The 14,373-nt window shown below is 35.6% G+C and overlaps 2 protein-coding genes across 2 annotated transcripts in view; one reads left to right on the forward strand and one right to left on the reverse strand.

Moving 5' to 3' along the window:
* Positions 1–2,827: 2,827 nt before the first annotated feature.
* LOC134748814 (tyrosine--tRNA ligase, cytoplasmic) lies at positions 2,828–4,543 on the reverse strand. The gene has a single exon (XM_063683620.1). The coding sequence runs from the start codon at positions 4,519–4,521 to the stop codon at positions 2,947–2,949; it is 1,575 nt and encodes a 524-aa protein (XP_063539690.1). The 5' UTR covers positions 4,522–4,543; the 3' UTR covers positions 2,828–2,946.
* Positions 4,544–5,090: 547 nt separating this feature from the next.
* The window catches only part of LOC134748808 (RNA polymerase II elongation factor Ell), an 80,094-nt gene continuing 70,811 nt past the window's right edge, over positions 5,091–14,373 (forward strand). The window contains exon 1 of the mRNA XM_063683610.1: positions 5,091–5,428. Coding sequence (XP_063539680.1) covers positions 5,294–5,428 — 135 coding nt within the window. The 5' untranslated portion in view covers positions 5,091–5,293. The remainder of the gene's footprint in view (positions 5,429–14,373) is intronic.

The raw sequence follows: 14,373 nt of genomic DNA on the forward strand, positions 1-14,373 counted from the left end.
CTCCGACCCCCTTCTTGTTATTGAATATCTAATTTTATCCGTGGATTCATTGTTAAGCCCAGATATGATGCATGCACGGCCTACATTCGGTTGATTATATTAGTCGCAATTAATACAAATAAAATAGCTGACCCAAAAACTTTGTCCGTGGTCCGCACGCTTAAACCCTAAGTTAGGATTCCTAACAAAGCGCCGTAATGGTGGTAATATCTAATCTATTATTTCTTATGTAATTAAAGTTAAAAAGACTTAAGTTAAATGCGTTGATAGATATTTTTCATTTCTCATGCTCTAAAATAGGGTGATGTTGTTTTAAAAAGTGTGCAGAAAGTGATACGTTTCTGCACTAGGTAGAGCATTTTAATTTTTCAAGTAAGATTTTTTTTTTAAGTTAACCAATAGAAATTTGGTTTTAAATGGATTTGTTATACAATTTCCATTCTATATTTGACTCCCCATTCCATAAATAACGATACTTTTACCTAAATGGTTAATTGAAAGTTTGAAAGTAAAGAAATGCTATAAAAAATTACTTATATATACTTAGTCATGTTTTTTAAAAAACACATGTAGGTATTTTACTTTCCTCTTTCCTCGTATTCATCCATTGGTTAACAATCTACTATTTTTCAATTGTTTGTCTAGGCATCAATAGGGGTTATTAGTGTTATTACTGCAATATTCTGCCACCAGAGTGCAGCTCTAGTAAACCATGGAGTAACATAGTAGTGTACCTTTAACAGGTTTTTGACAAGTTTTCAGAGTTAATAAAATATGACATTGATGCATCAAGAGTCCCCGGCAAGCTCGGCCGAATTTCACCTTCCCATACAAACGAAGTTTCGTTCTCATTTTAAAACTACGTGTTGGATTGTAATGAAACTTTACACATACAATGACATGAGGTATATCTAGAACTGTAATTAGTTTATATAGCTCTGGTATATAGAATAAACGAAATAGAGCAAAAACAAGTCTTGTACGAAAAACTTAAATCCGGGAAACGCGAATGAAATTTCGCTATCTGCCTCTTTATCGCTCAAATATGCAAGAGTGACAGAGATGTTAGATAACAAAATTTCGATTTTCTTGTTTCGCGATAAATCTTCAGATTGTGGTAGTGGCGCCTCCTACGCAGAGTTTCGCGTAATAATCCCCTATTCATCATAATGAAATCTATCATCACATTTTTTTAAGTAATGCGCACTTTTGTGTCTTGTAAAAAAACCGAACTATTTTAATAATTATATATATTTATATTTTTTAATCCTGAAGTTTTTTATTTTTTTCGGATTTTTATTTCCTCATATATATACATGTGACGTCAGTTCTACGCGGATCAAGATCAAGCCAAAGACAGACAGACAGAGTGACGCCATAATAAGTAATTCAGTTTTAGTGCTCGCTACCAATATGGCAAAAATGATTTACCATTGAAATACCTAACTGCGTTCTACGCTAGAATATATCACTTTGTTCTTGATTCAACTTGCGACGATACATTTTTTTGAGCATTAATTTGGATACACTTTGTATTCATATGTTTTGGTGTGATGAAATGTTGTGTATCATTTGGCAGCAACGTGTGTTTACCTTCTCGTGCCTTGAAACCCTCTCAACGCTCCTGATTCCACTAACTGAACCACTCGCTGCGTTCGTGGTGCAATATTTTAGGATTTAGTATCTTTCGTTTGCTCGGATTTCAATATTAGCACGAGGGGTAAACAGTTTAACCAAACCACTTTGCTCCCTTGCTATCAAGTAACAGAACTGTCTCTATCCATGCCTTCTCAATTCTACTTTTACCGAAATATATTATGCCTGCTAATTAATAAATCGCGATGAAATCGTAGTTTTAAAATTGCATTAGCACTAGATTTAGCAAGTATAATTGCAATGCGCGCCATCTTGTACGAAAGTGCTATTATACTATTATGACGAAATATACTTCTAGTTTGACAAAATTGACAATAGAGGACGCTACGAAACACATTGCAATATCTCAAGGTACAATATTGCTCGCTTCTAGTTTAGTTATTAAATATATGTGTCACATAATAATACCAATTTTATTAACTATTATTTTAACCATTTCTCCTACATTATATAGTAAAGATATTCTAGAATAGTCTAGTAACTTCATTGTCATTCCAAAGAGAGATTTGCATCTACTCTTAATCTACTTCGCTAAACTAACCAGCTTACAGTTTGTAAACAATTTTTATTGTGACAAAAATAATTATATTTTCATCATTTACGTTAAGCAAATAGATTTAGTTTATATATTGTATTTTGTCTTTATATTATGGTTTCCGAACGCACCCGACATCTATCAATGAAAGTTGCTGACTAGTGCCTAACTTCAAACTTATGGTTTTTTTTTAATTAATGTTTGCTTTTGTGGCAAAAACGAACAGCCACATTCTGCCACTGAAAATATATTTCAATCACTACATGGCGCAGATGGCGATAATGTGTAATGATCTAATGATATTTTTATCTTTAACGCGGTGTTCGCGGTAGACCCTCAATATTTTAGAGTAAGACCAAGATAAGTGCAACTATTTTGATAGCACGCAGTCCAAGTGTTATTTTAAATGTCAAACTTCTATGAAATTATGACGTATAAATAACACTTGCACTGCGTGTGTTATCAAAATCGTTGCAGACTTCCCTTTGCTTCCCTTGGTCTAACTCTAAAATATTGTACTCTTATGGATACTCTAACATTTTTGCGTTACGTTAAATTTACGAAATAATAAATAACGTACATCTTTTTTTTATCTACTATAGAGCAATGTTATACAAGTATAAATAAAACAAAAAATTAATAAACAGAAAATATGTTTATTATTTTAATATAGTGTTTAATAAATAAGCATTATAAATGAAATACAAAAATAAAGCAGACCAGGCTTAAATGGAAATAAATACGCAATATACCTATTACTTAATTGGAGCATTTTTCATAGACTTTGTAGTTGTTGGATTTCCATTAAGTTTACTTATAAGTTTATTTCCCTGCCAAGTGGCTAAGAGGCTAGCATTTGTCTTAAGATCAACTTGTAACTTTTCCCAGACTTTTTTCTTGGGGTTCAGTACCTCATCTGGTTCACCAGTTTCATAGCCCTCCACAACAATCCTATCACCCGGTTTACTGGCTTCTGGAGGTAACAACGGCTCCACTTGCTTTGGCTCATCAACAGAAGCACACAGCACCATACCTTTACTTTCCACACCCCTCATTTTGGCAGGCTTCAAGTTGCATAAAACAACAACATCCCTATTTTGCATCTCCTCAATAGGCACAAAATTAACCAGGCCAGATACAATAGCTCTTGGTTCTCCCTCACCTACATCAATCTTCTCAACATAAAGGGCATCAGCATCAGGATGTTTAGACACTTCAACAATACGCCCAACTCTTATATCAAGCCTTGATGGTGTAACTTCATCACTTTCAGCATTACCTTTACCTTTTACTTTTGATGGAAGTGGGTAGGCTTTCTTTGTAAGCTCTTGTAGCTTGGGATCCTTAAATATTTTTTGAACTGGGGCCAGAAGCCTATTAATAGCTTGTTCGACAGAAGCTTTCAGGTCACCTGGATGAATGTCTTGCTTGGCAAATGCTGCTTCGAGATCCTCAAAATTAGTGTATTCTACATCACCACCATATTCCGCTGCTCTACTTATTTTAAAAGTCTCACCTGGTTTCATCAGTGGGAAGACTACATACTTGGTAAAAGAAAGTACTCCATTGTCTGTAATGTTGCCAGGTTCACAGAAGGCCTTTTTAAGCTTTTTCTTTACATTTGAAGGATCATCCAAGAGATCAATCTTGCTATCCTCTTCGGATGCAGACATTTTTCCCCCTGTTAAACCAGGCACCATGGGGTTCATAAGATGAACCCTCTTAGCATATCCAAGTTGAGGAAGATATTTCTCCGCCAAAGTAAATATTTTTCTCTGATCAACTCCACCAAACTGAGCATCTACCTTCAAGTATTCTTCGTCCAATGCTTGGAGTCCCGGGTACAAGAGACCACTTAACAAGGGATGGTCTACTTGCTTGACCACTTCAGCGCCAGCTTTTTTTGCATCATGCTCAGTAATGACAGATGACATACGGTACACATCTAGTGTGTATTCCTTATTCAGCTGATATTCAGTGCCCCTAACAAACTTTAACTTATCTAATGGCACACCAATTGAAGTTAGCATAGCTTTGATTGCTGCCTCATAGTACTGAGTGCGGAGGGCCAACAGGTCCCATGGAGCTTTCATATTGTCTAAGTATGCATGCAGGTCAGCAAAAAGAATAGTTACTTCACAACCTGCCTTCAAAAAGTCTGCGATCTTAGACATCGGCACAAAGTAAGCAACATGAGGTCTACCTGTAGTAGCAGTGCCCCAGTAGATTTTTAAATCCCTTTGCTTTATAATTTCTGTAAGTTTTTCATCTCCTAGTACTTCCTGCAAATTTCTAGTGATGAGAATTTTCTTGTCTTCCCAAGATGCCATGTTTTCTTGAAATGTCTCCTTTCTGAAATTACACATAGGTATAAGGTTAGGGCTGAAATTTAGTAAATAAGAAATAAAAGTATTGAAAAATATTAGTTAAAACTTACCAGTTGAGGGGACCAGATAGGTGTTGCAACAAGAAATCACTGCAGCCAAATAATAGATACAGATTTTAGATAAAAACTATTCACATATGGAGAAAATAATTAACACACGTAGACGTAAAATAGATGGGACGATAAGCAGCTTACGAAATATGGTTGAAACTGTAAATCTTAACCTCAAAATGATAATGTACTGTTAAACCTTCTATTGAATATAAATAACATTTAATTGGTGTAGGAACCTATACAATGTAACCAAATCCCTAACAACTGCATAGTTTTAAGGTGTAAAAAAGGAGAAAATAAGAGTTTTAAATAATTTATAAGTGGCATGAAGTTAGCAACGTTTCAAAACTTCTTGTTGCCAACCGCAAATTGGCGCTAGTATCGTCTGTGGGCCAGTGAATGCTCGCGTTTCCTGTCAAATGCGCCATTGCGCATGACAGTCAGTGCGGCCTTGCGGACTGAGGAGCGCTGCCAACAAAGGCCGAGTCGATGGGGTTACAAAAAGATTGTTAATTTGGACTTCAAAACCCTTTGTTGTTGTAATTATTATTATAAATAGGTTGTGAATCTGTGATTACTGTTAAGAAAAATGTGTAAATGATATGAAACGTGACGACTAGCAAAGGAGTCAGCTGGTCCACAGTGCGAATAGTGAATAAGAAATGGCGGCCTTGCCAGCAGGTGTTCAGTATGGGTTATCATCAGAGTCTAGTTATAAAGAAAATAAGGAACTAGTGTTTGTGAAACTTACGGATTCAGCTCTGAAAGCTATAGAAGACTTTATTAGGAATAATAGGGTAAGTACAAACGCCATATTGTTACAACCAAAATAAAGATAGAGAGGCCAACAATGTCAGGCGCCATACTTATATTACAGTAATCAAATTGAAACTGCTAAATAAGTGTTTTTTGCTAAGAAACAGCGTCGGTTTGAGCTAATTATCTTGTAGAGGAAGTGATACGACTAGGCAGCCTAACGATAGATACGTTCCCAACAATGTCACGCCACGTCAACATGTAGAATATTTTGCTCTATTATTTTCACCGATTTACATTTCATACGGCTATAATTAGAGGATTCTGGTCATTTTGTTGCGGAATTTGACGTTTACTCAGGAGTTTGGTTACAATCCAATTTATTGTTACGCCTTACGGCTCCTGTAAATAGAACTACATTGCAGTAAATTGACTTGGGGCAACATGAGATTATTATTTCAATGGCACTCAATGGTTGCCTGAAATAAAATACTAAAGTTTAACTTTATAGCCAGATGGTATCTTATTACTGGCATGCCATAATCACAGTCACATTTATTTTCACTAAAATAATACACTTGTGTATTGATTTATACAGCTTTCAAATCACAAAATAGTTGTTCATAAAATATTACTATGCATTACTTAATTTGAGAGGGTTATTGTGAGAGAATGTGCACAATTTTTTCTTAGCAAATTAACAAGAAAAACCCCATGTCTGTAATTTCTGTTACTGACAATTTTCACATTTAGTTATAATAACGAACACTCCATGATTGGTACCTGATGATCGTGATGTTCTACTATACTAGACTTTTGGTATCCTCTTAAAATATTAATCAAAATATATATTTTTCCAACAATACAGCTATCACAATAAAAATGTTGATTTTAACCAACTGGTCAAAATATTCAAAAACTCAATGTCTATAAACTACTTACAGATTACATTACAAAGCCTGCCATTAAAATGGCTGTAGTCATGTCTTGCTTGTACACAAAATAAATAAGCTAAGATATGACTTGTTATGATATTGTATTTAAAGAGTATGCTTAGATTACACCAAGATATATAAAGGTGGAAAACAGTCTTGTTTTCCACAATAAATTGTTACTACCTTATCTTTGATTTAGTAAAACATTTGAAAAACCTCATCTCTCACAAATTGAGATTAATTTGAAAAAAATAAGAAGTTAATCAACTATGCTTTAAATATATGACATCCGCTTAGTTAGCGTGACGTGTTTGACTCTTCCCTTCGATGTCATTATAAGCGGATTCTACTGTAATTAGAATCACATACATTTAAAAATGTATAAGTGAACCATCAGCATTTATGTTCTTAAAAAACTAGTGTACAGGTTTATGTTAAAGATATTCAACACACATAACATAGGCTATAATGGCTGCTTACCATCAAGCTATCAACTATTGATAAAAAGAATAATGTCATAATATGTATAAGCAATGTTAAACAATATTGCCTGTTGCTGTTGATATCTAAGTATTACACTTGGTATCACAGATGGCGCTACATGTAGGATACATCTTTATGTTTCTAAGAAAATATAATATATCACTATTATGATACCTTAAGTTTAGAAATTCGTTAATTTGGGACTTTGTGATGGCATCATAACTTATATTTTGTCAAAGGACTCTCATTTCAAGCATAGACAGAGAGGAATCATACTATGTTTGTCTTACACTAGTACTAGCACCCAAAAGAAAAGGATGAATATACTTTTTTTTTGTTCTTATTTACTGACAATTTGGTTTGACGCAACTATATGTCCCATCTTCACAATTCACAATATTGTTACTTGATAGCAGGTTTTTCAGGCATATGTAGAGAAATTATTGCTAGTTAGTTAACTGGACAAAATAAAGCTACTTAAAAACACTTTGTGACAATGAAGGACCATAGACAAGGTACAGTAAGAGGGTTACATAAAGCATAAAACAATATTTTTATTAATGCCAAAACTTGCGTTATTTCCCTGTCTTGTCCTGGTGTAAAGATGTTATTAATATTTGTATATAGTGTAGGTACCTAGAGTCAGACCTAGATAAGTCTCCAACGATTTCGATAGCACATGCAGTGGAAGTGTTATTCTAAACGTCAAACTTCTATGAAATTATGACGTATAAATAACACTTGCGATGCGTGTGCTATCAAAATCGTTGCACTTACCTTGGTGTAACTACTATAATGATTCAATATGCATGTGATAATTCTTATGCAACCAGCAACCATAAGCTGTCTGCTTTCTAACAGGCAGACTTTTCGTAAATTGATTTGGTATATTTTGATAAAAACTTGGTTTTCTTGTTGATTGGCTTGTATAAAACTAATCTTTATTTACTAGTCATTTTATACCTGTTATTGGCAGCCTAGGAATTAATTAATACAAATTTAAACATTTATTCTGTGAGTATAGGCTTCAAGAGCTCTTTCACACATCAGTACAGCATTTAATGAGTGTAGCAGCAATTGAGGACATTATAATACATAGCAATTTAATATTTTCTGATAGAATTCATAACCAGAGACCGGAATTATTGTGGTATTTTTGAACTGTCATAGGGAGCTCATTTATTGACTTCCGATACACATATATCGATACAATGTAGAATGCAAAATATTAAAAAGTTATAATGCTGTGCCTAAAACACGCACTATGTCCCATGGCAAATCACCACTAGTCTGCGCTCTTCAATATATTAACGAGCTCCTCGCATCAGCATCGGAATGTGATGTATTTGCAAGTAGTTGGATGGATCTGTGTAAAGAGTGTATGAAGTTCTGTGAGAGGATGGATAAACGTGAATCTTCTGTTTTGTATTAGTTTTTCATTTTTGCATTTGTACAGTAGAGTTCATAAATATGTGTAAATTTTTCCACCTTATTGCAATGGATTAAGGTGAAGAACTGTGTACATATTTATGAACTCGACTGTACCTACTGTTTGTCCTCTACTTAAGACCGTATAATCTACATGTACCTGTCTGTTTTAAATTTCACAGTGTATTAGTTTGCTGTAATGCTGTGTAATTTTTTGCATCAATAAAATAAAATAATAGTTAATGGATATTTTACTGTAAAAGAAGTAATTTAAGCAGATAATATGGAATAAACATGACTACTTATTTATTTTATAAACAAAGTAATCGAATATTTGTTAGTACTAAAACTGATTTTGAACATGAAATTGGAAAAACAGAACTCATCTTCCTCGCGTTATCCCGGCATTTTGCCACGGCTCATGGGAGCCTCAGGTCCGCTTGACAACTAATCCTAAGAATTGGCGTAGGCACTAGTTTTTACGAAAGCGATTGCCATCTGACCTTCCAACCCAGAGGGGAAAACTAGGCCTTGTTAGGATTAGTCCGGTTTCCTCACGATGTTTTCCTTCACCGAAAAGCGACTGGTATAAATATCAAATGATATTCCGTACATAAGTTCCGAAAAACTCATTGGTACGAGCCGGGGGTTTGAACCCGCGACCTCCGGATTGAAAGTCGCACGCTCTTACCGCTAGGCCACCAGCGCTTCTTGAAAAACAGAACTGAAGTCATTAAATGTGAAACTATTAACTATTAAGTTTTCATTGTTTATATTGCAGATCTCTATTTCGCATTTTCAACTACTCAAAAGTTATCTAGAAGAGATCGCACTTTAGCTATAAAATCGCGTGTTATTTACCTCTACTTTTAATCTTTATTTAATATGATGTATACATTGTATCGATATCGGTATCTATATAGAAAGTCAATAAATGAGAAGTCCCTAATGACAATTCAAACTGGCACGAGAATTCCGGCTTCTGGTCATAACAATTACATGAACAAGTTTGGGAATAAATCAAATTATTTTATTAAGTATTTTGATTTTTTGTTTTTTTTTAAGTGGTCACTACTTAGTATGCTGATAGTCTAGATCTAAATTTATTTTTAAGATCATTGTAAATTAAAAACTGTAATAGATGTCATATATTAAAGAAAAAGTGACAAAGCCCTCCAGTGGTGAAGGCCGGATTCGAACTGGCCGGTCTTTAGAACTTTTTCTTTAATATATGACATCTATTACAGTTTTTAAATTTCAATGATCTTAAAAATAAATTTAGATCTAGACTATCAGCATTCTAAGTTTGAACTCACTACAGTGAAAATGCTTACTTATCCCATGGCAGTGTCAAACTTGACAGCATTTGGCATTAATCTAATTACGTAACTATTGCATGCCCTGATACTGTTTTATTTTTTGTTATAAGCAGTTACCATAGCCTATAGACGCCTGCAACACCAGAGATATAACACGCGCGTTGCCGACCCTTTAAAAACCTGTACACTCCTTTTTTGAAGTACCCCATACCGTAGCCCCTCGGGAAAACCTCGGCAGGGAGCTCATTCCACAGCCGAAGCGGAAATTCCTCTTAAACCGCACAGTACGCGACCATTTAGGTTCTAGGGTAGGGGGTTTATTTATGAGAGACCCAGATTTTCCAATATCTGGCATGCAAACCCAGTAATGGGAGTATGCCCTAGTTACAAGTACTAGCATACCTATCTAGAATGTCAAGAAAAGTAAATAACAAACAGAATATGGAAAAATAAATTTTTGTTTGGACAGTAAGCAGGTCATAAGAATGATTTCATTTCTTGTCTATGCCCTACATCTTAAGTACTACATCTTAAGTGTAAAATAAAGTTAATGGTGGTATGACTGCTTCCCATCAGGCGGCTCGTCTGCTCGTTTGCTGAATATCACATAAAAAATAAAAAATAAACTAAATAATAACATCCATTATGTATACTGTAATTATTACTAATTATAAATAAATGTTTCATCACAATTCTTAGCCAATGCAGAGTTGTTTAGCATAACATAAAAGGGTGTAGAAATATTAATAATCATAGAATGAAATTTATTTTTCACCACACCAGCTGGTAAAGGCTCTCTTGATTGTTCAAAAACTAATGAGAAAGTTGCGTTTTGTCCACAAGAGTGACAAAACTCAAAATTTGCATTAACAGTAAGTTAATGCAAATTTTGAGTTGTTTTTTTATACTAGCTGGTAGAATTGACTTATAATGATGATGATTTTGAATGATAGATTATATTTAATAAAATTCATTTTTATTCGATGTGGTGAAAAACGTTGTGTTTCACTTGGTGGAAAAAATTGTTTAACCCTTGTGCCTTAAAACCCTTGCAACGCTTAAGATTCTACTTTTTCAACCCTCGCCCCGCTCATGGTGCAAATTAGGAATCTTTCACTTGCTCGGGTATCAATATTAGCATTAGCCGTTAAACAACAACTTTGCCCCCTTGTAAAACAAATAACTATTTCAATCTTAGCTAAATGAATTTTCCATTTGAAGTACTTACCCATTTAAGCCAGGGATCAAACATCTATGTTTTCTTTTACCAGTTAAATTTTGTTTTTTTTACTTGCTAATGCAGTTTGCGTTTTAGTTGGTTCTAATAACTATCTGAGAAATTGCTAGAGGTTTTATTCACTTTACTGATTGATTCTATAATTAAAGATATACCTAGCTAAAAAAATACAGTCTGGCAAAAAAGAGTAGAAATTAAAAAGTGGCAACACTGTAGTGTCGTCCCTTTCAAATCAATCTAAGAAAAACAGGACGACACTACAGTGTTGCCACTTTTTAATTTCTACTCTTTTTTGCCAGACTGTACAAGCTGACAGAATAAGGTCACAAATTAAAAGCACACTGCATAAAGTTCACATAACATTTTCAGTCCACAACAGCTGTATGAAAAATTATAATAACAGTGTTCTTTAATAAGTATAAAATTGTGATACTTTCTTAACTTTTTTCTCTAAATACTTAATTTCTTAAATACATGGCTTGGGGGTTTTAATCATCTTACAAAATATTTGATCCATTTATATGAAAATATAGCAGTTATATGGAGAACATTATAAATACACTTAAACAAAATAAAATAGAGTGGTACTGTATTCACATTCATATAGAAATATTGCCCATCATTGTATGAGTATGAGGTCCCAAAAATTGTAAAAACAAGAGCACGGTTCGAAAGGATAATTATCAATGATAGTCATCTTGATAATTATCGTGATTTTTATGCCTGATAATTATCGATTTGACAATAACTTAAGATTTACGAAATATATTTAGATTGTTACATGATGATTATTCTATATTTCAATGGTTAATAAAAAAAGTAATCAATATTAGGTCAGTTTTTATTTGTACATAGCAAAAAACGCCCCAATCATTATTTTTTACTATCAGGGAATTCAGAGAAAATAAATATAGCACCATCCATACCTGGGATAATTATCCGATATTTATCGGATAATTATCAAAGACCGTCTGAAAGATTATCTGAATAATTTCGAACCCTGACCAAGAGGAATGTCCGATCTATAGTCAATTTATCTGTAAGACACCTGATAGCATCTCTCTTGATACATAGTGTTAGTAGCTTGCAGATTTTATTAGTGTAATTACTTGTCATATTGGTGATAGTTACGTCAAGCATATGCTAGAGGCAAGCAGTACTGGAATAAGTAACCTTAAATGTGTCTGATGAATTGATTATCTACTGCTAGAGTTGTGCCGTTCCCGGTAACATTCCCCATTTTGTATGGGGAAATTTCTCGCTCGGTAACATTCCCCATTTTGTATGGGAACGGCACAACTGTATCTACTGCCAATTGATAGGCACTAAAATGAATCACTACAATTTATCACCTCTTGACGGGATCTTCAGTCTTAAGGGCCATTAAATATTAAAGTCAAAAGTGCATTCCCTTCATTTTTTCTGTGATAAGGCATTTATTAAACATAATCAACCAGCCAATCTGTCCTTAAAAACGACAATAATGTCACACAAACAAAGATTTCAAAAGTAAAGATAGGCCCCGTTCATATAATGCCGAGCTAACATGCGAAATTTTTTATGAAACAGACACAGTACATCTAAGCAAACTCCACATAACGAAAGTGACCAGATGGAAATTGATAAAATACAATCAGTGAATTGCAAACATTGTGCCCGGGTTCATAAACCGAATGAACGGTGCCCTTTCAGTAAGGCTCAGTGTTATTATTGCAAGCGACATGGACATATTGCTTCGGCCTGCAATAAGAAACAAGGTAAGGTCCATGTGACCGAAGACAAGTGTTCATGCGACTCCAACTCGGACCAGGAAGACATGATGAATGGAATCTATGTCTGCGCTGAAGATTACTGTGAACCGATTACAGCTAATGTGGATATTGATGGTGCCAAATTATTAATGGAAATAGATTCTGGAGCTTCGAGATCGATAATATCTGAGGAGACATTTAAAAAGTTGTGGTTTAACCCACCCCCGTTAAATACCACAAATGTGAAACTAGTTACGTGGAGCCGTGCCCCTTTAAAAGTCTTAGGGTTGGTACACGTACGAGTGGTTTTAGGCGACAAAGAAGCTCAGTGTGAACTGTTGGTGGTCGCCGGCCGTGGACCAAGCTTGCTCGGTAGGAACTGGTTTAAGAAGTTGGGGCTGCAAGTGGACGGCGTGGGCTGGTCAGAAGAGGAAGTAGCTGAATGGAAGAATAAATATCCAGATTTGTTTATGGAGGGTTTGGGAGTGTACACGGGACCACCAGTGTCACTGCATGTGCGACCTGGGACTGCGCCACGATTCATGAAAGCGCGCCCTGTACCATTCCCACTAAAACAACAAGTGGAGGATGAGCTGCGTCAAATGATTAAGGATGGCGTATTAACACCAATCAAATATTCCAAGTGGGCTACTCCCTTAAGAATTGTTAAGAAAGATAACGGATCTTTGCGTATCTGTGGAGACTATCGTTCTACGGTTAACGCATCAATAGATGTTGACACATACCCGCTTCCTACATCAACAGAAGCATTCGTGAAGCTTAGCGGGGGAAGCATATTTAGCAAATTGGACTTGAAGCAGGCGTACACCCAACTCAAGGTTGACGATGATACCGCGACGCTGCTAACACTAAATACACCCATCGGACTAATGAAGGTGAATCGTTTGGCTTACGGGGTGAGCGCTGCGCCTGGCATCTTCCAGAGGCTCATGTCGACCACCCTGGCAGACATGGAAGGAGTCGCGTGTCTTCTAGACGACGTAGCTGTCACAGGGAGAAATATGGAAGAGCATAACCAGAGGTTGAACGCAGTACTGGAAAAACTGCAAGGTCTGGGTTTTCGATTAAATGTTAATAAATGCGTCTTTGCTTCACGTAGTATCACCTTTTTGGGCCATATGCTGGATGCTGAAGGGCTACATCCGACTCCGGAGAAAATAGAAGAAATTCAGGGTAAACCAGCGCCCACAAACAAAGAGACATTAAGAGCATTTTTGGGATTATACACGTACTACGAGAAATTCTTACCTGACAAAGCAACATTACTTGAACCATTATACCGGTTGCTGGAAGCGAAATCATCGTGGACTTGGGGTGATAAGGAACAAGCTGCGTTTAATAAAGCTAAGAATCTTTTATCGTCGGATTGTACATTAGTTGGATATGACCTAAATAAAGATTTGTTACTGGTTTGTGACTCGTCAGATTATGGGTTGGGAGCCGTGTTGGTTCACATCATGGAAGATGGATCCGAACGTCCGGTGATGATGGCGTCGCGGACATTACAACCACACGAGAGACGCTACGGGCAAATCGACAAAGAAGCACTCGCGATAATGTTCGGGCTAACTAAGTATCACCAATTTCTGGCCGGACGGAAATTTTGCATCATCACCGACCATAAACCCTTAGTTGGTCTGTTCAACCCGGAGAAACCAATTCCTGACCAAATATCGCCTAGAATGTTACGGTGGTCGCTAAAACTTAACGGATACAGTTATTCTATCCAATATCGACCAGGTAAATTGATTGGAAATGCGGACGCTTTAAGCAGGTGGACAAAACCGGAGACGTCTTCTGTGAACCCAAATA

This window comes from Cydia strobilella, chromosome 17 (assembly GCF_947568885.1).
Source record: "Cydia strobilella chromosome 17, ilCydStro3.1, whole genome shotgun sequence".
Taxonomy (NCBI): Eukaryota; Metazoa; Arthropoda; class Insecta; order Lepidoptera; family Tortricidae; genus Cydia; species Cydia strobilella.

Coding starts and splice junctions, on each gene's coding strand:
- LOC134748814 (XM_063683620.1), bottom strand. CDS start 4,521: ATGGCATCTTGGGAAGACAAGAAAATTCTCATCACTAGAAATTTGCAG.